Below are 27,862 nucleotides of genomic sequence, written 5' to 3'. Positions count from 1 at the left end.
GACCCCCTTGAGAACCAGGTGTGTGGAAGCACCTTGTGAAATGCCAAGCCCTTCTCTCATGTTAACAGGACTGAGTGTCTGCAAAGAGGACTTCTGGCACAACTGCCATCCATCCCCTGCTGCCTCCAGGCTGTGACTGCAAAAAAAAAAAAAAAAATAAGCCTGGACTGCCACCTATTGGTTGAAAACATGAATTACATGCAACCAGTTGCAGGAAGAGCCAATGGAGCAACTCCATCACTTCCAACCTCCGGTCACACTCCTGACGAGGTTGTGTTGTGTACTTACTATTTTTCTTTAAACAACTCACGTTTCGCAATGTCAAAGTAAACTTTTAATAACTGGTATAAATGGAAAACTCGCTAACCCTTGCCAAAAAGGACTAAAATCATAAAATAAATACCACGAACACGAAACACTCCGATCTGCTAGGGAGCGTCCCCTGTGGGAGCTCAGGCTCCAGGCTCCCTGCTAAAACTGCGAATTTACAAAATCGCCCGACTGGAGACTGTCAGTCCTGTGCTTTGGTGGAAACGACGTCCTGTATAAAGAAAGAGGCCTCTTCTAAAAGAAGGTCCCATAACCTTGTTCTTCTGGCTCAACTCTCTGGGCCTGGATGGTTGAGGAAAGCTTGGAAGTCACAAAGAGTAGAAAGTAAACTCTCGTATCTGTACCATATCCCATCATAGCGGGGCTGGCGCTGAGTTCCTGGCAACGGCAACCACCGACGGTGCGGTGAGCGCTCTGCCTGGTTGGAAGATCGCTCTCGATCAGAGTCGGCCGGGCTGTCCGCTGCCGTGGGCGGCTGCCTCTTTCTCCAGTGCTGGGTTCTGCTTCTTGCTCTGCAGAGCCTAGCTCGCTGCTACAGCCGCATGGCTTCCTGCTCCACTGACTGGTCGGAGGGTGCCAGGTACCTCTCCTGGATGCCCAGGGTGCTGAGGGGAGGTGTCAAGGCTGGTAGCGTGGGCAAGGGTGGGGAACTGGGCTGGGCAGGAGCTGACCTGTGCTGATGCCAGCGCTAGAACTCTGTCCGGCGGACTGCTCCCATCCATCCCCCTTTCCCACCATTACAGCTCCAGGCAACACGGCCCAGCTGGGTCTGAGAGGCCCCTCAAAACATCCAGACCCTGGCACCTGGCTGGCTCAGTCGGCGGAGCGTCTGACTTTGGCTCAGGTGATGATCTCACAGTTTGAGGGTTCAAGTCCCGTGTCAGGCTCTGTATTGTCATCAAAGAGGCCTCTGTCCCCTTCTCTCTGCCCCCCTACCCCCGCACATGATTTCTCTCTCTCAAAAATAAACAAACACTGGGGTGCCTGGGTGGCTCAGTCGGTTGGGTGTGACTTTGGCTCAGGTCAGGATCTCACCTTTTGTGGGTTTGAGCCCTGTGTGGGGCTCTGTGCTGACAGCTCGGAGCCTGGAGCCTGCTTCAGAGTCGCTCTCTCTCTCTCTCTCTCTCTCTTTCACTCTCTCTGCCCCTCCTCAGTTTGTATTCTGTCTCTCAAAAATGAATAAACATTAAAAAAAACCAAAAAAAAACATTAAACAAGCAAGAAATCCAGACCCAAATGCTCCCGTATTTGTCTCTTCCCCACACTGCTGAGGGTCAAGGGCCCAGACGGACTAACCCTGCAGCTGTGTTAGGTCACATGCTCACAGCTAGGCTGCCGGGGGGTTGAATCCTGCTTCTGCCACATCCTTTTTTCTCGTCCGTAGAACAGAGTCATTGTGAGGATCAAGTGAGACAATACGAAGTGCCTAGTACAGCACCTAGTACACAGCAGGTGCTCACTAAGTGTTTCCGACTTCTCTTCCGCCATGGGAGGGAACTCGAGACTCAAACAACTAATTTCTGCGGGAGCAGGAAGGATGCTAATCGGACTCGTGGAGGAAAAGGCTGTGCTGCGGCTGAGGGAGAGCCGCGAGGCTAGCCCGACGTCTGGGTGTGGGTCTGAGGACGTGGCCGTTGAACACGGAAGGACGGCCACTGTAGCTCTTCTACTAGGTGACTCCAGTGTCAGAAACTGAGGTTCTACAACCAGGGAGACTGAGGTTGGAACTGTCCTTCCAGCACATCCTGGGAGAAGGACCTCCCAGCCCCAGCTGCCTCATCTATCAGAAGGGACTGAAGGGCGCCTGGGTGACTCAGTTAGTGAAGCATCCGACTCTGGATTTCAGCTCAGGTCCTGATCTCACAGTTCCTGGGTTCGAGCCTGCATCAGGCTCTGCGCTGACAGTGTAGATACTTGGGAAGGACACACACACACACACACACACACACACACACTCTCTCTCTCTCTCTCTCTCTCTCTCTCAAAATAAATGATCTTAAGAAAAAAAAAAAAAGACGGGACTAAAGGAAGATTAAATGAGATTCTGCCAGCAGATATGAAGTCCACTAAATGATGTTCAGGGTACAGACTTTCTTTCCCATCTTTTTTTTTTTAGAATTTATTTTTTTTATTTTTATTTTTTAATATTTTTATTTATTTCTAGGAGAGAGAGAGAGGAGAGACAGCGTGAGCAGGGGAGGCTCAGAGAGAGAGGGAGTCACAGACCGAAACAGGCTCCAGGCTCTGAGCTGGTAGTCAGCACAGAGCCCGACGCGGGGCTCGAACCCACGAACCGCGAGATCATGACCTAAGCGAAAGTCGGACGCTTAACCGACTAAGCCACCCAGGCGCCCCTCTTTCCCATCTCTTATGGATCCAGCCACCAAAATCCATCTCACCCCTACTCAAAGGACTCTGGACCTGTGCCCCGGTCCTCCTCTCTTTTCCCCAAGAAATAATGCCTTGTTCCAGTGCAAGTCGGCCCTGAGATTCACTCAGGAGGAGTGAGGTCCACCTCGCTTGACGTGAAATAACCTCAAACTTGCCTTGTCTCCACCTGGAGTCCACATTCCTGAGGACACGTGAGGCCCTGCATTGTCTGTGACTGTCTGTCTGGCCCGATCACTGTCTTCAGCCAAAGCCCTGCCCTGCCCACGAGTCGTGCTATTCCACCTGTAACTTGCCACACGTGCCTCAACCTCGAACTGCCATGCCTTTGTACATACTACGGTCTTGGCCTGGAATTCCCTTTCCCTCTTCATCAGTCAGCTGAGCTCACCCTCACTTTAAGAGAACACAACTCCAGTGTCACCACCTCCGTGAAGCTTCCTGGACCCACCCACTCCTCGGCAGAGCTGATTTTTCCCTTCTTTATACCAATCCTTAATGATCTTTCTCTAAAAATGTTTATTTATTTTGAGTGCACTCTGAGTGTGCTCGGGGGAGGGACAGAGAGAGAGGGAGTGAGAGAATCCTAAGCAGGCTTTGTGCTGGCAGCACAGAGCCTGACATGGGACTCGATCCCGTGAATCGGGAGACCGTGACCTGAGCTGAAACCAAGAGTCAGACGCTCAACTGACTGAGCCACCCAGGCGCCCCAATCCTTAATGATCTTAGACATGGAATGAAGTTGAACCTTAAGAGGATTAGGGTAGGGGGCAGAATCTAAAATCAGCACAAATAGGGGAACCTGGGTGTTTAAGTGTCAGTTAAATGTCCCAACTCTCGATTTCAGCTCAGGTCATATCTCATGGTTCATGTGATCGAGCCGAGCTCAGAGCCTGCTTGGGATTCTCTCTCCTCTCTCTCTGCCACTCCCCCCACTCTCTCTCTCAAAATAAATAAACTTAAAAAAATTTTTTTTAATAAAAAACAAAAAACCTAAAATCAGCACAAATGCATATGGTTAAAAGTACCCTTGAAAAGGGCGCCTGGGTGGCTCAGTCGGTTAAGCATCCGACTTCAGCTCAGGTCAGATCTCACAGTTCGTGGGTTCGAGCCCCGCATCAGGCTCTGTGCTGACAGACAGCTCAGAGCCTGAAGCCTGTTTCGGATCCTGTGTCTCCCTCTCTCTCTGACCCTCCCCTGCTCACGCCGCCTCTCTCTCTCTCAGAAATAAATTTAAAAAAAAAAAGTACCCTTGAAAATTCCTTAAATCATCTATCAAAAAGTATACCGTTTTATAAACAGAATCTTGCACAACATGTATGAATGCATCAAGCAATGCACGGCATACAAAGAAAATTCAGCACTACCGAAACTGCCCCTTCACGTTTTTGCTGAGCACATGCAGTTGAACTTGCCGACATTAACCGCAAGTGTGAGGCAGCATCTCAACCCCTTCATCGAGCACTGTGCACTCTACCACCACCATTTATAACTTGTCTGGTTCCCTGTGAGCTCTGCTTCCCACTTGTGAAAGGGCCGGACACAGAGCAGAAGGTACCGGCTGGAATTATCTTCCTCCACACCAAGGACTCTGGAGCCCCCGTCGTCTCTGGCATGCTGTGTCAGGGTCAAACCTCTGAAACTACCCTAACAGGCCTGCATTTCCATCCTGCTTCACCCGCGGCCTCGGTGACCCGAGGAGACACCAACACATGACCTTAGCTCCATCCCATTGGTCACTAATCCAGCTCCAGCTCCGGAGGTCTAGCTGCCTCCCAGACAGCGTTGGCTGTCCCACGGTCCCCTCAAACACGGCACATCTGCCAGCGCCCATCCCTGCCACACGTGTGAGAAACTTGCCCTCTTCCCTTCCTCTTCCTGCGTCAGTGACTAACAGAACGGCCCATACCTGGGTATGAGCCAGAAGCCTGTGAGTCTAACTTCTGCTGTACCCCCATCTATTCCCATAACCACCCAGTCACTGACTCTGGAAGTCCATCTTCTTTTATCCAATCCATACCCTTCTTTCCATTCTCACCACTAACATTTCATCTCTTCTCATCTACAGATTGTAAACACTCTTGCGCCTCCACTCATATCCCTAAACGCAATTCTGCATTCGGAGGGCCTTTAAAAAAATATACACCTGGGGGTGGCAGGGCCGCTCAGTTGGTTAAACGTCCGACTTCAGCTCAGGTCGTGATCTCACTGTTCATGAGTTCAAGCCCCGCATCAGGCTCTGAGCCTGGAGCCTGCTTCGGATTCTGTGTCTCCCTCTTTCTCCTCCCCTCTCCTGCTCACACTCTGTCTTTCTCTCAAAAATAAACATACGTTAAAAAAAAAATTAAATAAAAAAAGTGTAGGTGATCATGTCACGCCCTGCACAGCCGTGCTGCGCTGGTTCCCACTGCCCACCCACAAGCTGAAGTCCACGCTCCTTAGCAGGGCATGCGAGCCCCCCCGCTGTCAGCCCTGCCTCCTGCCCCTGCACCCCTACTTCCCCCTTTCCCTTTCATGGTCAGGACAAGAAACAAACCGAACCCCTTGCATCTCTCTCTCCCAAATGACCAATGCCCTTTCATTTCCTCGCATCTGTATTTGCTGCTCCTTCTGATCAGTATCCTCCCTCGCCCTCAGGTACAACCGACACCGAGCCTTCTAAGGGACCAGTCTTTGCACCTGAGAGATAGTCACCAGGGAGCCCCACTGGTCAGCATGAAATCAGTCCTCTACAAGGGACGTGGTCACTCCGGAGCCCAGGTCTCCCCCGTGGCTGTGACCAAGAGGCTAGAGAGCAAGGATACGAGGAGAAATGGAAGTCAGCTCCCACTGCAGCGGACATCATGGCCTCCAGGCTTCGCTGCTCTTGGACCCCGAAGCAATAGCCATTGGCTTTATCCACAGCCTGTAGGACCCGCTGGACACTCTCCTTGTCCTGGACAGGGAGGGAAGAAACAGCCTTGTGAGTGAAACAGAGGTATGTGGAACTGAGGACGCGTCAAAGTGCCTGCAGCCTCCAAACATCCCTTTCAACCTTGCCTCGTGTGGCTTCTGTGCCTAGAGTAGTTCCCCACGTCCCCAGAGGCCTGGCTACATCCCATCTTTCCTGACCACAACCCACCCAAATCAGAACAGATAAGCTCCTCTTATGCACACCCATAGTCCCCTGGGCCTATCCTAGTATAGCTCTAATCCCACCATCTTACTATTGACAAGTTATTAACTCATCTGCCTCCTCTATTTGACTGTGTGCCCAATGAGGTCAGGGACTTATCTGGGGAGGTATCCTCAGTGCCGAGCATTGTACTTAGCTAACTTAGGCACCCAATAAATATGCATACAATCTGTTTGCTCATTCACATAAAAGTAATACATCCATACATCACATGATAGGAAGGAAAGACCAAAATACTGCATGTACAAGTCCTTAGCCGAATGCCTAGCACAGAAAGCCTTCAATAAGTGGTAGTTGTTGTGATTAATATTGTAGAGTTCATCTTCTCATTTCAGAGAAGAAAAGCATGGTATTACACAGGAAACAGATAAGTTTGCCCAAGTCCATGCACTGGGGTTGGGGACTACTTTGCAAAGTCAAAAGGTGGGTACCCCTCCCGAAGGAGGTTGAGAGACCCATCTTTGGCTTTGGTCAAGTCCCTTGCTAGCCACTTTCTGAAATCACCCATGTTCACACGGGTGAGGGGACATGTGTAGAGAGAACCCAGCAATACAGAGTAGACAGCGCCAATGTTTGGTCTATTCTCTTTATTGGAATTCTGCCCATGGGAGCCACTTCCTCTAAGAAAAGGAAACCAAGGGGAACTGGATGATAGTTGGACCCAGGACAAAGACCACTGTTTGGGCCCTCAAAGCCTCCTGTACCCTTAGCTTGATGAAGTCCGAGGCACAGTCAGAGCCGAGAGGCAAGGGAAGAGACCTCTTAGTCCCTCGTACCTGGATGTTGAGAGGGATGAAGGAGACCAGGCTATAGTCTTCAATGAGCTGTACCAGTTTCTCATTGAGCTGACGGTAGTGGCGGAAGAAGGGGTCGGAAGCCAGGTGGTCGAGTAGGTAGGAGAGGTCCAGGACTTCTGTGTAGTAGTCCAGGTTGAAGGCTAAGGAGAGAAACTGATGTTCAGGAGCAACTGACATCAGGCTGAAAGACCCAAGGACAGGAACCATATTTCCTTCCCTTCTTCCTTTTGTCTTCACTCATTCATTCATTCAACAAATATTTGTCAAGGCAGTGAAATGAAGTTACTTAGGAAAAAAATACTTGGTTTTGCCCACTGGCTCTGCCACACAGTAGGTATATGGAACTGCCGTGAGGATTAAATGCTATAAATCCCAACGTCTGGTATAGAGAAGCACTTGCTCAATGGTAACAAATAACGTATCAAATGTGTGCCAAGAGTAGCCCTTGGTCCCTGCCTCATGGAGCTCACAGTCGGTAGTAACCCCTGGACCTGGCACATGTGCTATGACTCTAGCAGGGTGGCTCTTGGATAAATCACTTTCCCTTCTGGGCCAGTTCCTTCTTAATGGAAAATGAGGATATCAGACTAGATGACTCAGAGTTCTATGAATACAAACTTCCCCTAAGAAAAGGAAACTGGGCTTCCCTGCACTGTCCATTTCTGCCAAGAAAACCTCAATCAGCTGGGCTATTCGACTGGTCTGTCCCACAGTGAGCTAAGGCAATCATGCTGTTGGGACGGCAGACTCACTCCCTGCATTCTGGCTCCTGTGTTCCAATCAGAAATGGACACCCCCTGCCTGCAAGGAATATGGTCCCAGACATTCCAATAAACTCCTTGGACTGCCTGACAGGTACATTTCTCCCCAGGAATTAAGCAGTTGGAGCCAGGTGCAATGGGTTTAGATTTCATCTCAGTTTAACATCTTAGCTGTGTGATTGACCTTGGGCTATTCATGTAATTTCTCTGGGCCTCAATGGCCTCATCTGGTTTGCACGACAGTCTCCTGTAAGGATGACTGCCAAGAGTCAGAGCTAGAAAGGTCAAGGACCACCAAGTGGGTACCTGGGCTGCAGGCCACGAAGGATGAGGAGAGGGGCGTGGGAAGACTGCAAATCTGAGCTTTGCCAGATCAGAGCTTCTGGGCTTACTGAAAGATGGACCAGGACTCTGGGCTGAGGTGGCCGCTTCAAGGTGCTGACATCTTTCCACGTCCTGACTGGCAGCCAGCAGGCCTCCCCGTCCCTGGACAATGCCCTGACACATCGTGACCCCAACAACCTTTCTTCCTATTCACTGCTGGTCATTTCAGCTTTTCTTCTCTAGGTTCCTTTGTGGCTGGAGGTGCTATTTAGGGGGCTGATGCCCCCAGCTCAGGAGAGCACTAATTTTGCAGGAAAAAAATGCTGGCCATGAGGCCCCTAGGCAACTTCCCTGCCTTGTGCCAGCCTGCTTCTCGAGAACCTCAATCTTTCCCACCCTGACTAAGGCACCTCTATGTGTCCACTGGCTCAGTCAGAAACCTCAGTTATCCTTTTTAAAAAGGATTTTCATTTTCATTTATTTATTTTTTAGACAGAAAAAGAGAGCATATGTGAGTAGGGGAGAGGGGCAGCGGGAAAGAGAGAGAATCCCAAGCAGGCACCATGGTCAGGGCAGAGCCTGACGAAGGGCTCCATTCCATGACCCCGGGAACATGAGCTGAGCCAAAATCAAGAGTCAGACACTTAACCGACTGAGCTACCAAGGCACCCTCAAGTCATCCTTAATTCCTCAGTCTTCACATCCAATCCACCAACAAACCCTATTTCTTGAGCAAGTCCTGGATCGATTTATTTCTCTCCATTCCCACTACCACTGCTTAGGCTGCTGCAAAAAACCTCCTTAAAGATCTCTGTTTGTATTCTTGCTCACTCTAATTCATTCTCCACCAAACAGCCACAATGATGTTCTTAATTCATGCTATTTCCTTGCTTAATATTCATCACTGGCTTTCCCCAGAGTGTCAATAGTACAGGTTCTAGCCCCGGCCCACCAAGCTGACCTCATTTCCTACCACCCTTCCCTGACTGCTACCTCAGCTACTCTGGGCTTCCTCCCCTCCCCCCACTTTTTCCTTAAACACAAAAACTCTTTCCCGAAGGGCCTTTCCTCCTATTGGTCCCTCTGCCTAGAACAGTTCAGCCTTGGCTGGCTCCTTCTCACCATTCAGATCTCATCTCAAAGAGCGCTCGTTCAACTCACTCCCAACCAATCGCTTGAATTCCTTTGCAGTACATATCACCCTCTATAGCTCTCTTGTCCCCCAAATTCTGAACAATATCTAGCATGCAGAGTGTGCACAAAATAAACAGGCAGGAGTCAGGACCTGCCTGTGGCTATGATCACCATGCCATGCATGGTACCTGGAGGCAGCTCCCTTGAGCTGAGAGGTTTCCTTTCCTACTCCCTGCTTGCCCAGAACAGAAGCTCTCACCCAGCTTCCCATAGTGCTCAATGAGGTCCATCTTGGAGAGCAGGTTGACATGAGGCAGCTCCACATGCAGCATCGTGGCCAGAGAGGTACACAGTACTGAAATGAACTTGGCCGGGTCTGTGCAGTAATGAGAATCCACCAGGTGGACAGCAGTCAGCTGGAAGGGGAGGAAGAGACAGGGTGAGTGGTCTGCGGAGGCAGGAAACATCAGGGCTTATGTCTTTCTCAGGAGACTGAGGACTTCTGAGGACAGAGTACAAGGCTTCCCCATTCGTTTCTTCCTGCTTCTGCTCCATTCTAATAGCTACACTCATTTCCTTCTGCCAGGAGATATGGGGCATTATTCCTTACAAGGTGCCTTGCACCAAGCCTCCCAGTGGGCAGCGATCTCCATTCTGATCGCATCTGACTCGATCTCATTTACTTTTGCCCACCAAGTCATAAGAACAATCACCATGCCACTTTCCACATGGCCCTTTCCATACTTCTAACAATCCCAAATTGGGTGCTAGTACATCCATTCTGCAGATGAGAAAACTGGGGTTCCGAGAGAGAAACCGACTTACCCAGGACCACACAGCGAGTCAGTGGCAGAGCCTGAATTCGAACTCACACCAGTTTTACTCCAAAGCGACTCGGCCCCTACCTCGCTGTGTGACATGGGGGCGTGGTATCTGTCCTCCCTGTCTCAGTTCCTCCACCTGCAAAAGGAGCCTGTTCGACCCCAAGACGCACCCTGAGGTCCCACTGCGCCATCTGTGAGAAGATGTTACGCAGGGCGCCGTGGTGCGTGCAGAGCTCCACCTGGCCTGGGCAGTCGAAGAGGAAGTAGTGGCCACGGAGGGGATCTAGCTTGGCCCGCAGCCAGTCCAGGTTGGCCTCCAGGTACTCCATGCAGTAGAGCAGGCCGCCGTTGGGCCCCAGCCGCAGCGCGTCCATCACGTCGCCCAGCCCCACCAGCTCTCCCACGTCCACAGCGCACTCGTACGGCAGCCCCTCGTTGGCCGGGTCCAGGTTCACCACCGCCACGCGCCGGCCCAGCGCGCGCAGGAACTCACTCATGCCCAGGCAGTACGTGGTCTTCCCTGAGCCAGGCGGGCCGATCACCGCCTGCCCAAAGGCCGTGGTCGGGGCGGCCCCCGCCATAGGCCGTACGCAGCCCCGCGCGGAACAGGTGAGCTCTGCAGACACACAAGCCGAAGGGGACGGGATCTCCGACTTGCACTTAGACCCCAGGGTCACCGCAGGAGTAACCGCTGATACCCGCGCACTGCGAGACGACCAGAGCCCGACTTCCGGACGACGTCGGAAACGGCGGGAGCTCCAAGAGGAAGTCCCGCCCCCAAGATGACGGCGCGGCTTGACGCCTAGGGGCGTGGCGACGCAGAGCGTTTCTCCTCGGGGCTTGGGCTCCTCCAGCCGGTTTGGGCGGGGGTAACTGTAGCCCAGGCTTTCCCGACTTTACCTCGGCCCAAATTAGAAGATAAAGAGAAATCGGGTAGTCAACTTCTTTATTCTCCCGTTAGGTCGCAGACCCGGGCCACCACCTCGCGACCTTTCCCTTGTCCGCTCCTAACCAGTCAAGGGTGGAGGCGATGGACGGCTTGCCCCCATATCATCCCTTCCCAGCAAGCACCAGGAGCCCTCCTCTCCTCTTCCAGGTCCATTTCCCCCTCTTTCTGACCTTTGCAGCGAACCCCCCAACGAAGGTTGTGGTGACAACTTCAGTCAATCCAGCTGTTCAGGTACTGGGGGAGGCGGCATGGGCAAGCCCAAACAGGGACTTGGATAGGAGACCACTGAGAGGTCATTTGGCTGTATTAATTAAAAGAGGATAGGGGGCGTTTGGTAAAAATGTCCTTGAGGTAGAAGAGCCAGAAGGCAAGTTGAGAACAGAGCCCCCTGAACAAGCCTCGCAGATTGCTGGTCCCAGAGTTCCTTCCGCCGTGGCGGGACTTAAGGCCAAGGCAGAGGGCTGCCATTTGTGCCCTTACGAGTGATACTAAGGAAGGCCCGAATCTGTCATTCGTGCTCTGAGGGGTTGTCCAAGGCACAGCTGGAACTCCTCACAAATGCCACATCTGCCCGAAACTTCATGCTGGTGGGTGGCTGGCGTCGCAGCAGCGACTCCCCCTGGTCTTGGGGTAGGGGCTCATCATAGACGGTGGAGATGAGCCCCAAGCCAGTTCCACGGGGTCTCTTCAGTTGCCCGAATGGCTGTAGCTTCTCTCCATGGTACCTGCATGGAGAGAAAAAGGGCTCAGACTGAGAGGGCTGCTCTCAAACTCCAATAAAGGGTTGGGAAAAGACAGAGAAGTAGCTACTACTTCTGGTTTGTCTGGTTTGTCCCAAAGACTGAGCCTTTAAATTTGGATCTTTGCTCCTCAGTCCCCTTATCTATCCATTGACAGGCCAGCAACCAGAGGTCTCACACATTGCCTTCATCTTAAATAATACACAGAGTTTAGAACAAACTGTCACCATTCTGTGACTTACAGGGACTCCCTAATGGCAATCAAGTCCAAATTCCTCAGACCAGGGGGTATGACTCCCGCAGGAGATCACTGATCCTGTCAAGCCTTAGAGCTTGATCTAAAAAAAAAAAATAGTGCCAGACCTATCTTTTCCTTCTAATTCTGCTTTGAAGCTCATCCTCTAGGAGTCTGCAAGACCCATTCCAAAACCAGAGGGAAGGGGGAAACCAGGGTACAGATGAAAGCCTAGCTTGGGCCCCCAGGAAAGCCCCTTGGCCATACTCACCCTAATCCATGCTTGCATCTAGGGTGCTGGCCATCACTATCCAGGGCCTCAGGCACCCCTGAACACTGGCTGCCCAGACCCTTGCCCTCAGTCCAGCCCTGCTGCTCCATCACCTTTCGTCCAATGCCCTGTGGAGGGAAGGGAGAAGACTCAAGAGATGGGGCTCTTGGGGAGGGGGGAGGGCAGGGAGGTGGTGGTGGTGGCAGGAGGAATGGAGATAGAGAGGGAAAAGAGAAGGGTCAATGGGCCAGACACAGTGCTTACCTTGGTGTGGCGCTCAAAGGTGCCCACTTGGCATTTGATCACAGAGCCATCCTCCTGGCCATCACGGAGTCTCCGTTCCAGACGCATTTGGACAGAGTCTCGGGCATCCTTGTCTCCACCATCTGAGGAGGCAGAGCTCAGTTTGTAGAAGGGTCTCTCTCAGCAGAAAGGGGAGGAATCAGGTTTCTAGGACACCTTCACAAGATTTACGTATTCCTCTTCATGGTGTTATTATTTTACTATTCTCTCTCTCATTAGACTGGAGGCTCACCAAAAGTGGGAACCCTGGTTTTCCCATCTTACAGATGAGGAAACTGGTGCAGAAGTCATAGAGTCATAAGATAAGAAACAGAATTAGAACTCTGGTCTTTCCCTCCTACCCCAGTGTCTCCCCAACCTCTCCCAGGTCATTTCTGACTCCAGAATCTAAATTCTTTTTTTTATTTTATTTTAATCTTTTTTGTTGTTTATTTATTTTTAGAGAGAGACAGTGGGGAGGAGCAGAGAAAGGAAGACAGAGAATCCGAAGGAGGCTCTGTGCTGACAGCAGAGAGCCCCACGTGGGGCTCGGAACTCACAAACTGCAAGATCACAACCTGAGCCAAGGCTGGATGCTTAACCAACTGAGCCACCCAGGCGCCCCTCCAGAATCTAAATTCTTAACCCGAGCCCAAACACCTCACCCTCCCATTCTACCAGGGCTTGCCCACCAGAACCAGAGCCTCCTGAGGGCTCACCCCACATCTTTCCTCCACAAAGGAAAAAGGCTCTGCCTATAACTAGCATCTAATGCATGCAACTGGAGATGACTTGAGAGAGGAGTCCACTCGGTGGGCTACCCCAGGGGAACTGGTCCCGTCTCAGCCTCTGCTAAGCAAGCCTAGGAGAGTGTCCTTGCAAGGCCAGGGCACCAGTCCCACCTCCCCACACTGCAGTCGCTGGCCCAGTACCTCTGTCGTAGTACACGCTCATGTCCACATCCCAGTCATCGGCTGTCTGTTCATCAAAGTCTGCAGATAAAAAGCATCAGAGAGTAAACTAAGGATTCACAGTTCTGTTGAGAGTTAAATCTAGACTTAGACATGTTCTAGAACTTGGGGCTTTTTTTATGTTTATTTATTTCTTTTGAGAGACAGCAAGAGTGAGTGCACACGAGTGGGGCAGAGAGAGAAGGGAGAGAGACAGAAAATCCCCAGGAGACCCTGCGATCCCACGAACCATGAAATCATGACCTGAGCCAAAATCAAGAATCGCACGTTCAACTGACTGAGCCACTCAGCTGCCCCTAGAACTTGCGGGTTTTGATTATTTTTTAAAATTTCTCCTCTGGAGGGTCTTTCAGAATTTGCAGGGGCGGAGGGCATTTTTTTTTCTCCATTCCACGAACCCCCCCACCCCTAAAAAGGACGACTGGTCTCTCATATACAGTCAAGGTAAGCCTCTTCTCCAGCCCTGTATTTGGCACCCGCAGAATCCTAATGTGGAGCGGAGAGCCCTGCATGGATGCAGCAGGGATCACTCCTGCCCTTGCCTGGATGCCAGCATTACCTCCTTCCTCCTCCTGCCAGAACTGGGCATCGGTGTAGAACACCAGGCCGGAGCCGCCCTTCTCCCACTTGAGCTCGATTTCCTCCTCAAAGAGCCGCTCGGTGGTACGTTCCTGCCTGGTCACATCCTCGTGCAGCGCCTCATGACGCTCCCACTCCTCGCCACGGTCATCGTCCTTGGAGAAGGTGGACAGAAGTGACCTGCATGCCCACAAGGAGGGCAGCTCAGGGCACAGGAGGCTCCATTCCTTCAAATTTCTCTTAGAAGCAGCACGTCTTTGGCCCTTGAAGCCTTGCTCAACATATCTCTCCATCCCCTGTGTCACAACATACTTGGCACCTTCCCCCAGGCCCAACTCACTCTTCTCCTGTGCTGCTGGCCATGTTGTTCCCCCTGCTGGGAACATCTGCCCTCCTCTCCCACCACTTCTCTTCACCTGGTCAGTCCTCATCCCTCAAGCTCTACAGCCCATGTGAACTTGGCCACGGCACTCTCGCTGGTCTCCAAACTCCTCAGTTTAGAGGTAATCAGCACACACTATTTAGGCCTCTATATATAATGTCATAAAGAAAGAAGGGACAATAACTAATACCTATTGTCTACTGTGTGTCAGGCCCTTCTCATAACTTAGCTCCCTTAATCACCCCAACAGCCCTGTGAGGTTGAGTACCATCATTCCCATTCTACTGATGAGGAAACCTGGGCTCAGAGGAGGCTCTTCTAGGGCAGGAAATGGATCTTGGAATGCCTCTGGAGTCCTGCGCTAGCCTATGTGAACAGCTGCTTGCCTAGATTTGCGGAATGGTAGGATGACTCCTGGCTTGAAATCTTGGGGGCTCCTGTCCTAGTTAAACCCCAAGAAGCCCCAGGAATCACTGCTGTCGAGCAGGCTCTGGGAAAAGTCCAGAGAGTACTACACTAAGGATGTGGTACAGATGTTAGCAGCTCTGGGGTAGTGGTTTGAAGACAAATGAATTATTCTTTTTACCCAGGGTATGCACACGCAAAAAAGTTTCCCCCCAAAGCACACCTTTCCTAATTTGATGGATTAACAACCAAACTTGAAGAGGGAGAAGAAATGTCTATCTCATTGATAAAATTAGAGTGGAGGATGGTGTTCAAGCCACAGACTCAAGGTCAGAAAACAGATGTGACTTCTCAGCCACGTGATGAAAAGCACACAGAGGCTAGACAAGCAGCAAAGGGGACCAAGTTCACACTGCACATCTCTCTAATTCCTTAGATGATTTTCTCTCTTGGTCAGTACGTTTTCATCTATGAAAAGGACCCTCCTTACAATTCTTCTAAGAGGATGCAAAGAAGACCCCTTTGAGAATATTCTGATAAGAATTCTGACCCCTCTCCTCAAAGAAAAGTGTATTTGCACGTGCAAATGCACTTTTATATTCAACTGCAGGGAGTTCTAACTCTTTGGAACCCTCCTGAGGAAACGCCCCTCTCCCCGGATTAGAACTATTGTGATATACAACTGAAGAGTGGTTACGGATGGCCTTACCTCTCTAAGCCGTCAGCAAAGACAGGGTCGTTTGCTGTACTCACGTCATCTGAGTGCGACTCTTCCTCCTCCTCCTTTTCCCCTTCCTCCGCTGGCTCTCCACAGGAGCTGGCTGGTAGGTCCGCTAGGCAGCTTCCTTGGGGTATTTCCTCGCCTTCCTCCGTGTACACAAGGTCTTCCTGCTCCACGGTCTCTGAGTCCTCATACTTGAAGGGTACGTTGCCATAGCGCCGGGAAGAGCCTGTCTTGGGGAACTGGAGCTGCAGCTGGGTGATGATCCGAGGGGGTAGGCGGCAGGCCCGGATCAATTCCAAAAAGACCCGCAGAGGAGTCCCCACATTTCCATTGGGCATCAGCACTGGTGGGTTCAGCTCCGGCAGTTGCTTCAGGTCAGCGAGAGTAAAGGCCTCCTTCTGAGCTTTCTGACTCTGCAGCTCCTTGCGTGTTTTGAAAGGAAAGGAGCCCAAACCTTGGAAAGCAGAGGGAAGAACGGCTCTTGAAACCTAGAAGCCTCCAGCAACGCTTGAGCCAGAAATTGGTTCAAATCTTTTAGCCTGATGCTCTTCCTCCCTTTCATACTTTTCCAGAGCAGCCTCCTCCATTCCCTGACCAGAACCACCTAAAGATTTCATGCCATTTCTCAGCACCTCAGCTGAGCACACAAGTTTCTTTGAGATCTGGTTCCTGTTGACTTTTTCATTCTCAACCACCACCAACCCCCACTCCCTGCACATCCTCAAGCCATGTGCTTCAACCATACCAAACAATTTGACACGCCCTGAAAGTTCCATGGACTTCCACATCTCTGGGTCTTTGCAAATGACATTTACTTTGAACACCATTCCTTCCTACAAACTCCTGTTTATCTTTCAGGTTCAGATGAAAAGCCACATTTCCTGATCCCTCTAGGAGATCGGTTTGTCCGCCCTCTGTCATCTCATAACACTTGCTGATAAAGAGCATAGGTTCTGGGGCAATATACCTGGGTTTGTACTGTGACCCTGCAGCAATATGCTTGGGTTTGTACTGAGACTCTGCCACTTCCTAGCTCTGTAACCTTGGGCAAGTAACACACCTTCTGTATCCCTCAGCATCCTCACCTATAAAAGAGTAACAATAGGGGCGCCTGGGTGGCTTAGTCGGTTAAGCGTCCGACTTTCGCTTAGGTCATGATCTTGCGGTTCGTGGGTTCGAGCCCCGCTTCGGGCTCTGTGCTGACTGCCAGCTCAGAGCCTGGAGCCTGTTTCAGTCTGTGACTCCCTCTCTCTCTGACCCTCCCCTGCTCACGCTGTCTCTCTCTCTCTCCTAGAAATAAATAAAACATTAAAAAAAAAATTTAAAATAAAAAAAAAATAAAAGAGTAACAATAGCCTCTACCTTATAGATTGTTGTGAGGAGTCAATAAGAAAATGAAAGGCTTAGAGCAGTGCCTAGTAAGTACACAGCAAATGTTAACAATAAGAATGCCATCTCTGTGCCAGTTACTTTTTTACAGATCCGTTTTCCTCTCTGAATCCTGAGCACAGACATGTCTGTTTTCTGCACACCAGCTAGAGTCACACTGGAGGAGCATATAAGCTAGATTTGTTGAACGAATGAATTAGAGGACTCTGCACTGTTTTCTGCTCCCCATCAAAGTGACTTCCCTCGAAAATGGGAGGTGTCAAGGGGCGCCTGGGTGGTTCAGTTGGTTAAGTGTCTGACTTTGGCTCAGGTCATGATCTCATGGTTCGTGGGTTCTAGCCCCGCATCAGGCTCTGTGCTGACTGCCAGCTCAGAGCCTGGAGCCTGTTTCAGATTCTGTGTCTCCGTCTCTCTCTGACCCTCCCCTGCTCATGCTCTCTCTCTCTCTCTCAGAAATAAATAAAACATTAAAAACAACATGTTTCATATAAAAAACAGAAAGAAAGAAAGAAAATGGGAGCTGTCCAGAGAAAAGAGACTGTCTTTTCATTTGTATCTTACCAAGAGAGGGCTGGGGAGGAAACAACAAAGAATGTAATAAAAGACAAGAAGAGGGGAGCCTGGGTGGCTCAGTCGGTTAAGTGTCCCACTTTGGCTCAGGTCATGATCTCATGGTTCGTGGGTTCGATCCCCGCTTCCGGCTCTGTGCTGACAGCTAGCTCAAGCCTGGAGCCTGCTTGGGATTCTGTGTCTCCCTCTCTCTCTGACCCTCCCCTGCTCACACTGCCCCTTCTCTCTCTCAGAATTAAAAAAACAAACAAACAAAAAACAAGAAGAGGATTAGAAACCTCATTTCCCTTGTTTTCCTTCTGTGGCAGTGCAATATCAACCTCTCAGATAGAAAAAAAAAAAAGGTATCAGAAGAAATGTAATAAATTGGAAAATGAAGGGTCATCCAAAAGGCCTCTTTCCGTACCGCCGCTCCCCCCACTCCAACCTGACACCCAGTCCTAGTTAAATTAACACGGAATTGAGGCTGAAACTCTGTCCGGAAATGACCTAAACTCTTTAAGAGTCTGATCATCAGAGTCCTGACTTATCCCTATCATCCCTCACGAAAGGTGTCTCCGTTCCAGGGCTGGTAGGCTTGGTCTATAATCTTCCCCGCCGGTACCTGATGCCTCAGTAGGTAGTCGAAGTCTGCGGATGAAACAACGACCCGGCAACAAAGTCCCCTGAGAATCTACCCACCGGCGGCCCGAGTACATGCGAAGAACCTGCTGGGCCTGAGCTGTCCCCCGTACCGAGATGACGCAGCAGCAGGTACGGGTCTGGGCGGGAGCAGAGTCCGGGCTGGAAAGAGTGCGGGCATCGGCGACTAAAGTCTGGGCAGGAACCTGGCCCGTAGGAGTTAGGGCAGAGTCGGAAGAAGCCTGGGAAGGAGCCCGCTCAGGCCGATGCCGGTAGTGGAAACACAGGAAACCGCAACCGCGCTGTTCTCGGAACTGGCTAAAGTAGTTCCGGAGCTGGGCAGAGCGCAAACCAGAGGGAATGCCGCTCACTATTAAGTATACTGTGGCCTCCTCCTCTGCCTCGCTGGGCACCGCCATCTTGGGTTGTCACATGAACGGCTGGATCCGACTCTCGCGAGACTGTCACGGAGCGAGGCTTCCGTGGTGAACGAAGCGTAACGGGTGACTGGTCCACCGGCTGGTGGTTGAGGAGCCGAGCAAGCGCGGGTTTTCGGGTCGGTTACCCACAGAGAAAAGCCGGCGATGATGAAAACACTCACTTCGGAAATGTGTTTACAGATCTCTTTCCTAAGGCTCTAATGATGATAAAATTAGAAGCCTCAGGGAGGGTCAGCTTTTAAGATTTTTTTGGTTGTTGGGGATTTCCCACACTTAATCTTAGTTCTCAGTTTAGAAACTTTTTAGTGGTTCATTCATTTATACTGCTTAAGCATATTCATGCACTCCCACACCTCTCTAAGAAAGATAATCCAACTGAAGAGTGGACTGAAGACATTTCACAGAAAGAAGCACGTCCAATTAACATTGAAAATGCCTCATTCTCAATAATCAAGGAAATCAAGGGAGACCCACTTATCCACCAGATTGGCAAAAAAAATTTTAATCCTGGTATTGGTGGTAGTGTAGAGTAACTGGATCTCCCATCCACTGCTGTGGATGGTAAACTAGTACAACCACTTTGGAAAATATGACACCCAGTAGAAGTGAAGCTACCCATATTCCGCTTCTCTATATATACTTAAAAGAAATTCTCGCATATGTCTCTGCATCGGCAATGTTGAGCCTCACCCATCCCTGTGATCCTGGAAAACAGTAAAGGTTAAGAAACCCGATCTTCCCCTTTTTTGTGTTCTAGAACACAGCTTACTGCAAGGAAACAAGCTTCCGTATATGACTTAGATAAAACTCATGGGTGCTCCCTTGTTTACGAATGTATGTCAAGGTTAGTCACAGACTCCAAATTCCAATTCGCTGCCTTGTAAACGCGTGGATGAACTGCTTGTCCCCACTGATCAATCAGAACAAAATGCTTGTTAACCAAACTTTGGTTAAGCTTCTCTCCTTCCCCCAAGTCCCTGAACTTTGCCTCCCCCACCCACCCACCAAGTTTGAGCCAGCGCGCAACCCCTCCTGAGAATAGGCTGGCTTCAGGGTAAAACATTTTCTGATCTACTGTCTCATCATGCCACTCCTGGTCACCGCACTTCCTCACACCCAGTTCCTTCTAGCCCTGTTTACTCCACCCTATGAATGATAGGCTCCTCTTGCCTCAACCTTGAAGGCACATGTAGATCATATGGTCCCATTGCAATAGATTTATTCTCCTTTGCAATAGTTCCTTTACTTTCTTGCAATAATCATTTAAAAAGAAGTCTCCCCTTACTGAGTCCAGATTTGTTTTTTTATGTGACAATATGTACGAGTATTCATAGATGCAGTGTTTGTAAGAGCAAAAAGTTGGCATTTAGTATGATTTTCAAAAAAGTTATTTATTTTGACAGAGAGGCACAGCACATGAGCAGGGAAGAGGCAGAGAGAATCCCAAGCAGGCTCTGCACTGCCAGTGTACAGCCCAAACCCATGGGCTGTGAGATCATGACCTAAGCCAAAGTCATGAGTCAGACACCTGACTGATTAAGCTACCCAGACACCCCAGGCATCGAGTACTTTTCAGCAGGTATATGATGTTGAGGGAAAATGATCAAGTCAGAAAATAGAATTCTTTATATATAGTTCAAAAATACAAACTAAAAAATCCTTTTTAGTGACACATAAATAAATAGGACTTAAAAATCATAAAGAAAAGTAAGGAAATGATTAACCCCAAATGCAGTGTAATCATTACCTTAAGTGGGGACATGACTTCAAAATTTATGGGACATGATGAGGATTCATTCTACTGTTTTTCTTTACACTTAACATATATTTTTAAAAAAATTTTTTTTACTGTTTATTTTTGAGAGAGAGAGAGAGCACGCACTCATCTGAATGTGAGCAGGGAAGGGGCAGAGAGAGAAGGAGACACAGAATCCAAAGCAAGCTCCAGGCTCTGAGCTGTCAGCACAGAGCCTGATGTGGGGCTCAAATCCACAATCCACAAGATCATGACCTGAGCTGAAGTCGAATGCTTAACCAACTGAGCCACCCAGGTGCCCCTACAGTTAACATATATTTTATAAATGCTATTTTGTTTTACTCAATTTTAGTAAAACATCTTAAAAGGGAAAACAATTCATTTCAAAAAAACAATAAAGCAAGAGTTTACATTATGTTGGTCACCAATATACACCTATTCGAGGGGGGAAAGGTTTTTTTTTTATTTTTTTATTTTTTTAAAATGTTTTATTTATTTTTAGAAGAGAGAGAGACAGCGTGAGCAGGGGAGGGTCAGAGAGAGAGGGAGTCACAGACTGAAACAGGCTCCAGGCTCTGAGCTGGCAGTCAGCACAGAGCCCGACGCGGTGCTCGAACCCACAAACAGCGAGATCATGACCTAAGCGAAAGTCGGACGCTTAACTGACTAAGCCACCCAGGCGCCCCTAGGGGGAAAAAAGTTTTAATGAGAGTCTGGGTAATTGTGGACAGGATCCTTATATATACCTGGATTTTAAAATCTGCTGATGGAAGTGTAAATTGGTACAGCGACTTTGGAAAACTTGGCAAGATGCAAGATCTCCTTAAGTTGAGCACACTTTCTATGACTTGGTAATTGCAGTTTTTGTTATGTATCAACAGATCTGCAAACCAAAACATCTGTGCACCAAAACATGTGTGCAGGCATAGTCTCAGAAATATTATTTGAGAGGCGCCTGGGTGGCTCAGTCAGTTAAAAACGTCTGACTTTGGCTCAGGTCATGATCTCACGGTTTGTGGGTTTGACCCCTACGTTGGGCTCTGTGCTGATGGCTCCAAGCCTGGAGCCTGATTTGGATTCTGTGTCCCCCTCTCTCTCTTTCTGTTCCTCCCTCCCCGACTCACACTCTGTCTCTCTCTGTCTCAGAAATAAACATAAAAAAAAGAAATATTTGATGAACCAAAGGGCCATCAGCAGTGTCTTGGATAAATGTACTGTAGTGTAATGGGATACTTAACAACAATGAATATGAATGGGTCAGAATGACTCTCAGACATAATATTAAGTCAAAGACAAGCGAAAGAGTACATGCTATATGATTCCATTTATATAAAGCTTAAGACAAACAATCTCACTTATGATGCTGAAAATTAGGGATAGTGATGCCATTTAGGGAGGAAGGGGAGCATAGTGATGGGAATAATTTCTGGGGTGTTGCTAAAGCTGTTTCTTGAGCTGGGTGGTGCTTACAGAGAGGGGTTCATTTTGTGATAACTCATCAAACTGTACATGTGTGATTTGTGTATTTTTCTGTATATTACACAGAAAAGGTTGAATTAAAATCATACTTTGAAAATCTGAAAATAGAAAAGTAAGTGCTTTATAGCAAACAAGAGTGCTCTAGAAAAGCTGTTAGCTGATCCAAGAAGTTATGCACTTGTTCCATGTAATTGTCATTGTGAGCCTAAATTTCCAGAACTCAATACGTAGTAGACTCAGTAAATCCCCATTGATTGAATGGATATTCCTGGTGCCAACATGGGAATGTGCCATTGGGTGTGACTGGCGACTGTCTCCAGGGAAAGTGGGGCCATTTCCCTAGGGGAACACACACGACAGATTTCTCATCAAAAACTTAAACTCAAGGGTAACCAAGGCTACATTTTCCCTCTCGTTCCACCTTGTAGTGTGGTGGGGAAGGAAAGGGGTTTAGGTACTGTTACTTATTCTCCAGTTGATCATCCCTAGCCTTTTTAAAAAAAGATTTGAAGTATTTCTACACCCAACGTGAGGCTCACACCCAAGGTGACGAGTTGCATGCTCTACCAACTGAGCCAGCCAGGTGCCCCAGATAATCCCTGGCCTTTAAAGACCCAAGACAGCCTGATGCCTAAGAGCACCTGGCCTAAGTTCAGATCACTTGAGTTTAAATCCTGACTGTACTTATTAACTGTGTAGCTTTGAGGAAGTCACTTAGCCTCTCTGTGCCTCAGTTTCTTCTTTTATAAAATAGAGATAATGGTGATAATTTCCTCACAATTATTGTGAGAATTGAACAATGGAATCCATGTGACATGGTTGAGAGCATCACTCTCAATAAGTGTTAGCTGGTTATTATTTAGTAGCCACCCAGAATGACCTTCCAGGAATGAATGATCCCCTTTGTTCACACTGATTCCCATGAAATCTTAGCCTTGTTGCCTCCATCAGTTTCCCTGGGATTGCCTTTCTCGCTGCCTTGTTCTGTGACATGGTCCCTGTCCACCTTTCCGGGCCCATCTCTTGCCGCCCTGGGCCCAAGTTACCCCAGACCATCTGCAGTTAGCTGAACACCCTTGCTCTCTATCATCTCCATGTTTTTGCATCTATCATTCCCTCTATCTGGAATGTCCATCCCTTGGCTACCTGGCAAACCCCTATTCATTCTCTTTAGCTCAGAGCTGTGACCACTTGGTTGAAGCATTCTTCTCACCTCCAGGCAGATTTAATCACCCCTCTTCTGAGTTCCTGCTGCCCATTGAACATACCTCTATCATGGTTCAGCTCACTCTGTGTTACAGTTACGTATGTGCCTCTCTCTGCCATAGACAGGATGTTCAGGGAAGGCAGGGACTGTATCTTGTGTATTTTGTGACCCTTAGCATCTAGCACAAGGTCTAGTACAAGTGGCCATCAAGAGAGATGTTGACTGATGGTATGGATGATAGATGGATGGATGGATGGATGGATAGATAGTGGGTATTGGCTTTTTGCTGGTATCATAAGTTCTGGGATACCCAAAAGCAGGGTGTGCTGGCACAAGACACAGCGCACATCAGCTCAGTGCCTGACTGCCTAATAAGCAGTCAGTGATTAGGCTAATGAAGGTAGTGATAATAAAATGGCACCGAGGCTGACCTAGAGCCTGATTCCTAGTGAGCCATCCCTGGCTGGGCCTGAGGACAGGGATCATGGCTGAGAGGGTTGATGGTCAGTAAACAGTGGCTGAGCTGGCTCCAGACAGCCTGATCCTGGCCATGACTCATGCCAGCCTCGGCTGGTGACAAGAACCTGGCCTCCACGGTCACACAGGCCTGAGTTCAAATCTCAGCACAGATAGTGATCAGTCACTGAGTAAGTTGCATACCCTGTCTGAGCCTGTTTCTTCCTCTACCCTCTCTGGTTATGAGACACAGTTCCCACTTCCAAGCTGCTGACAATGGAGCACTGACCCCTACATTTGGAAGGCCTGCTGTCTCATGGAGAAAGCATTATTGTTCGTATTACATTGTATTATAATTCTCTCTCTAGTCTGGCTAGATTTGTCTTTATCTTCCTTGCAGAAGGTTTGGATCAGGCACAGGGAGTGACAGAAGAGATACAGATGAGAAACAGACAGAAGTGCAGCTCCACAGCCAGGTGGAGGCATAGGGAAGAAGTTTGCAAAGAAGGAAGATAGGGCTAATTGGGGAAGCTATTTGGATGATGGAAACATTAGATAAGTTGAGGGGAGAAGGCTGGGGTGGGTGGTGGAGAGGAGCACTTTCCAATGGCTGTTCAAGGTTGGAGGAGGGAAGGGCAGAAAGATTCAGCCTACAGGTTCAGAGAGGTGCAACAGGAAACTACCAGAGGCAGTTAGTGAAGGGACATAAAAGAATGATCCGAAATCCCGGAATCCTCTGAATTTGGCTCCCATGGGGAGACAAGACATCTACTCTTAGAAGAGCTGCCTCATGCATTTGCAACCTGAAATGGGTGGTGTATGTCAAAGTGCTGGGAAGGGCAGGGCAGGAAGAGGTGCCTGGGGGCCCGAGGTCTGAGTTGGGGAGTTCTGGTGGGAGGTTAGGGGGCGGAGGAACGCAGGGCCTGTTCTGGGCTCTAGAGGATCCTTCTATTTGGGAATTTAATTACATCCTGGCTTGGGGGAGCTGATGAGCAGGGAATGGGCTCTCTGAGAGGAGGGTAGATATTGGGGGTCACCATGGGGAAAGGGTGCGATTGGTTAGTTGAGGCCCCAAATGCCAGGCAGAGCAGTTTGGCCTGGATTAACAGGCTCTGCATAGACCCTGAAGATGTGCAGACACAGGTCTGCTTACTTGGGGGGCCACTTTTCTCTTTCCTGTGACACAGAAGCCATGGAGAACATTCCCCAGTGGGAGGGTGTCTCCATGATGTGTGCCCCGTCCTTGCGCATAGGGATGTATGTGTGACCATCCAACTCAGGTGCATGTCTCTATGGTCATGTGTTTGGGTCTCTGCTTTATGTCACTGAGTGAGTGTATGTTGGCTGTGCATTTCCATGCTTTGTGTGAGTGGATGGTAGTTCTGTTTTATGGGTCTGTGTAGTTGTGTCTGACTTGTACATCTTTGTGTGTGTGTGTGTGTAAGATAGAGAGAGAGTTGTGGATCTGAGTTGTATGTGTCTTTGTTGTGGAATGTGAGCTGTGTTTCTGAGTGGTGAGTAGGTGATTAGGTAAGGAATGGGGTGCACTTGCTGTGGCACTGGGTGCCCATAATGGGTATATTAGCCCATAACGGCTAATTCAGCTGTGGTCCCTACCCTGGGGGCCTTCAGGAGAGGTCTGATTGACAACTCTTCAACTGTTGTCCCTGAGCGAGTGACCTCTCATTGAGCAATAATTAACTTGGCCCCATTAAGAGAATCCAAACTGGTGGTGAAGGGGGTAGGACTGGTAGGGACAGGCCTTATTGCTAAAGAAGGAGGGAGTCCTGAAAGGGGGTCCTATAGGCATGTGTGTTGTTATCATTCCCTTCTGCCTGCAGGTCAGTCACCCTAACCTGGGTGATATTCAAAATATTTAACAAACAGTGAGGGCCAGACATGGACCAATCGGAACAGACACAAGCCATGCACTGAATGGAGCAGTCCTGAAGGCCACGGCTCTGCCAAGCGTTGCCCCTCTAGTTGTGGCCAATGAGAATGGATTCCAGGAGAAGGGCTGGGACAGAGGGGCCATGGAAGGGAACTCGGGGAGACTCAGGGCAGTAGCTGTGAACTAGCTGCCATGGAGGTGTCTCAGACTTGAACAACTGGTGTGGCAGCTAAACCTCAGCCAGCCTTGGCCTCCAAGCAACTGCACCAGGTCAGCTCCAGGTGCCCTTGCCCCTCCCATTGGGACAGCAATGGACTATCCTCTTCTGTCATCTGCAGGGATGGGGGAAGTGAATGATCCCAAACTGCAGGAATTCCAGTGACCTTGTCTGTTTCAGTTTAGGAATGGACTGCTTCGTATTCCTCACTGGCTGTGATCTGACGCTCGTTGAGGTGAGAGGGAGCCTGTAGGGGTCAGAGGCCAAGGGAGGGGTCAGTGGGGGGTTTGGGGATAGGGAGAGACACCCCCAGCCCCAAAGATAAAGGCAAGGAAGCAAGTGGGTCCTGAACTGATCCCATCCCCCGGATTCAGACCTATGCAAAATAAATCTCATCCCACCAAAATGAAATAATCATTCCCCACTGAAAAATTAATATCCCAGTTCCCTGATGCCTGGCTCCAGGACTCCTTATGGTTTCTTCCTCTTGGACTCCTTCTGATAGGGGCAGGGTAGACCCTGGAGGTGGGACAGTCCCTTCCACATGTACAAATTACAGTGTCAGGCTCCACGGGTGTCACACCTTTTATTACAAAACCCAATAACTTAAATCAGTTCTGTACAAAGTCAGTAGGACTCTTGGCCCAATAGGTAATCTAAGCTTCCATTCCCATCTTGGGAGGGGACAGGAATCTTGGCCCAGAGGCTCTAGGAATCACTAAGGGATGGCCAGAGAGCTGGAGCACCGTGTCAAACCAAGGGAGGCCAGAGGGACAGGTGGGGAGCCCCAAAGCCTGTCTTGCTGGGCAAGGACTAGCTTACTCCAGAAGGGGTGCCTATACAGATGTGCCCCCCTCTGGGGGCATTAGGTTACCCCTGGGAACAGCTGGGCCAAATCAGTGCTGCCAGCCTCTGCCCGACCTACACTTGATCTCTGCCTGGGCTGGAACAGGTTGGCTCAGCAAAAGCATGTCCTCGAGGAGGCCAGCGATGTCAGTGTCTCCGACAATAGGGCGAAAGAAGAGGTCCCCAAGCAGGCTGGGAGGAATGGACTTGAGGGTGGAGGCTGTGAGGAGGACACGGGCCAAGCGGCCCTGGCCTGCTGGGCACCAGGGCTCCAGGGCCTCACACAGCGCATGATGAGCCTCTTGCTGCAGGTGTCCAATGTGGGAGGAGGCGTGGAGGCCTGGCACACCTGTGGGCAGAGAAGGCGAAGAGGGCTGGTGAGTACCCCCCTCCCATGAGGCAATACCAGCCCAAGACCTGAGGTCGCTGGGTTGGCCTTTGAGGCCCCGTTACTACCTCCGCCATTTATTTATTTATCATTTTATTTATCTGTCCATTTATGGGACAGCCCAGAGTAATGGGTAAGAGCCAGGCTGCCTGGGTTTGAATCCCAAGCTGATACTTATTAGCTGCATGGCCTTGGATAAGTTAATGTCTGTGCCTCAGTTTCCTCATCTGTAAAATGGAGCTAACAGTCCCTATCTCCTAGGTATGTTATGAAGTTTAAATCAGCTAGTATATGCAAAACCCTTATAATTGGGCCTGACATATGGTAAATGTAACCTGAATATTCATTACTATCACTATAATTAGTTACTATAATTTATATAGTCCATGAGGGCTTTTTGGTGAGGAATTCTCATCTCCCATTTTCATTTGTCTCTGTGGAGTCTTTCTGAACCCACAGAGTTGTCTGTGACAGAGACACAGCTGTTATGTGCCCATCCTTTGTCCCCAACTCCCACCCTCCCTAAGGGTCAGGACAGTTTCTTAGATAGAGTGGCAAGGGCTAGTCTTTGGAATGAAGAAACCTAAGCTCACACCCCTGCTTTGCCCCTGCCTGGCTGTGTGACCTTCAGCAAATCACTTAACCTCTCTGAGCCTCTTTTCTGAGGTGGCTTTTTTGGTGATAATGAGGACCCGAATAGAGGTAACGGATATGAAGCCCTTAACAGTTTCCTTCCCTGGCTGGGCCCCAGGGGTGTCTAGAAGCTCACCAGGATTGAAGAGGATGGTCTCTTTCAGGTAGGCATATTCCTTGGGGCCCAGCTCCAGGCTCCAGAAGGACTCCAGGCAGCACTGAAGCCACTGTACCGCAGCCAGCGAGGGCTGGGGTGGATCTGGCAGCCGGCCGCTGCCTGCGCTGCTGCTGGGCTCCTCCAGCAAGATCTTCTTGAGTATGCTGGGAACTGGTGCCTCGGCCACCTCAAAAGTCACAGTGTCTTGGGCCAACCCCAGCAGGAAGAGGGGGCCCCAGGAGCCCCGCAGCAGCCGCTGTTGATCCTGGGGGAGTAGCTGGCAGAAGGATGGCAGGCTCCTGAGGAAGACCACTGTCCTGGCCAGAACATCCAAGGCTTCCCGGCAGGTGCGATGCGGGGCACAGAGCCGGACAGGCCGGTGCTGCCTGCACTGGCAGTGACTACGGGCTGGGGGCACAGGGGGCCTGTCCCTGAGGCTAGGGCTCAGAAGTGCGTACAGAATGACTGGGCGGCCTGCAGCACCCCGACACGGGCAGGTCCCTGGCTGGCTCAAGCTCATGGTTGGGGATCTTTTCCTCCT

General features: G+C 49.8%; 3 protein-coding genes across 4 annotated transcripts; all 3 read right to left on the bottom strand.

Annotated features, from left to right (window-relative positions):
* Positions 1-316: 316 nt before the first annotated feature.
* Positions 317-10,463, bottom strand: GPN2 (GPN-loop GTPase 2). Of its 2 annotated transcripts, none has more exons than XM_039233882.1 (5): positions 9,904-10,463; positions 9,169-9,325; positions 6,670-6,830; positions 5,523-5,653; positions 317-935 (listed from the first exon to the last, which is right to left on the bottom strand). In XM_039233882.1, exons 1-5 carry the CDS (start codon positions 10,312-10,314, stop codon positions 863-865), a joined length of 933 nt encoding a protein of 310 aa, XP_039089813.1. In that variant the 5' UTR covers positions 10,315-10,463; the 3' UTR covers positions 317-862. The 2 variants fall into 2 exon arrangements, with proteins under 2 accessions (XP_039089813.1, XP_039089823.1); XM_039233892.1 differs by having other exon boundaries at positions 9,973-10,463.
* A 199-nt stretch (positions 10,464-10,662) lies between these two features.
* Positions 10,663-18,279, bottom strand: GPATCH3 (G-patch domain containing 3). The gene is made up of 7 exons (XM_039233509.1): positions 17,835-18,279; positions 15,301-15,725; positions 13,741-13,915; positions 13,143-13,202; positions 12,193-12,314; positions 11,929-12,056; positions 10,663-11,407 (listed from the first exon to the last, which is right to left on the bottom strand). The coding sequence occupies exons 1-7, from the start codon at positions 18,268-18,270 to the stop codon at positions 11,191-11,193; spliced, it is 1,563 nt and encodes a 520-aa protein (XP_039089440.1). The 5' UTR covers positions 18,271-18,279; the 3' UTR covers positions 10,663-11,190.
* Positions 18,280-25,869: 7,590 nt separating this feature from the next.
* On the bottom strand, positions 25,870-27,862 carry NR0B2 (nuclear receptor subfamily 0 group B member 2). The gene is made up of 2 exons (XM_039233455.1): positions 27,301-27,862; positions 25,870-26,492 (listed from the first exon to the last, which is right to left on the bottom strand). Exons 1-2 carry the CDS (start codon positions 27,839-27,841, stop codon positions 26,194-26,196), a joined length of 840 nt encoding a protein of 279 aa, XP_039089386.1. The 5' UTR covers positions 27,842-27,862; the 3' UTR covers positions 25,870-26,193.

This window comes from Hyaena hyaena, unplaced genomic scaffold (assembly GCF_003009895.1).
Source record: "Hyaena hyaena isolate Hyena2069 unplaced genomic scaffold, ASM300989v1 scaffold_3, whole genome shotgun sequence".
Taxonomy (NCBI): Eukaryota; Metazoa; Chordata; class Mammalia; order Carnivora; family Hyaenidae; genus Hyaena; species Hyaena hyaena.
Note: the sequence above shows the minus strand (reverse complement) of the source record. Positions and strands in the feature narration are given on the sequence as shown.

What these genes read in the sequence shown, in the direction of transcription:
- GPN2 (XM_039233882.1), bottom strand. Translation starts at nt 10,314, where the DNA reads ATGGCGGGGGCCGCCCCGACCACGGCCTTTGGGCAGGCGGTGATCGGC. An exon ending in TCATCCCTCTCAACATCCAG is followed by an intron (nt 5,654 to 6,669) that starts GTACGAGGGACT and finishes CTCCCTGTCCAG; the next exon opens with GACAAGGAGAGTGTCCAGCG. An exon ending in GCTGACTTCCATTTCTCCTC is followed by an intron (nt 936 to 5,522) that starts GTATCCTTGCTC and finishes ACCTCCCCTCAG; the next exon opens with CACCCTGGGCATCCAGGAGA.
- GPATCH3 (XM_039233509.1), bottom strand. Translation starts at nt 18,270, where the DNA reads ATGGCGGTGCCCAGCGAGGCAGAGGAGGAGGCCACAGTATACTTAATA. An exon ending in AAGAGTCGCACTCAGATGAC is followed by an intron (nt 13,916 to 15,300) that starts GTGAGTACAGCA and finishes ACCTTCTCCAAG; the next exon opens with GACGATGACCGTGGCGAGGA. An exon ending in CCTTTGAGCGCCACACCAAG is followed by an intron (nt 12,057 to 12,192) that starts GTAAGCACTGTG and finishes TTCCCTCCACAG; the next exon opens with GGCATTGGACGAAAGGTGAT.
- NR0B2 (XM_039233455.1), bottom strand. Translation starts at nt 27,841, where the DNA reads ATGAGCTTGAGCCAGCCAGGGACCTGCCCGTGTCGGGGTGCTGCAGGC. An exon ending in GACCATCCTCTTCAATCCTG is followed by an intron (nt 26,493 to 27,300) that starts GTGAGCTTCTAG and finishes CTCTGCCCACAG; the next exon opens with GTGTGCCAGGCCTCCACGCC.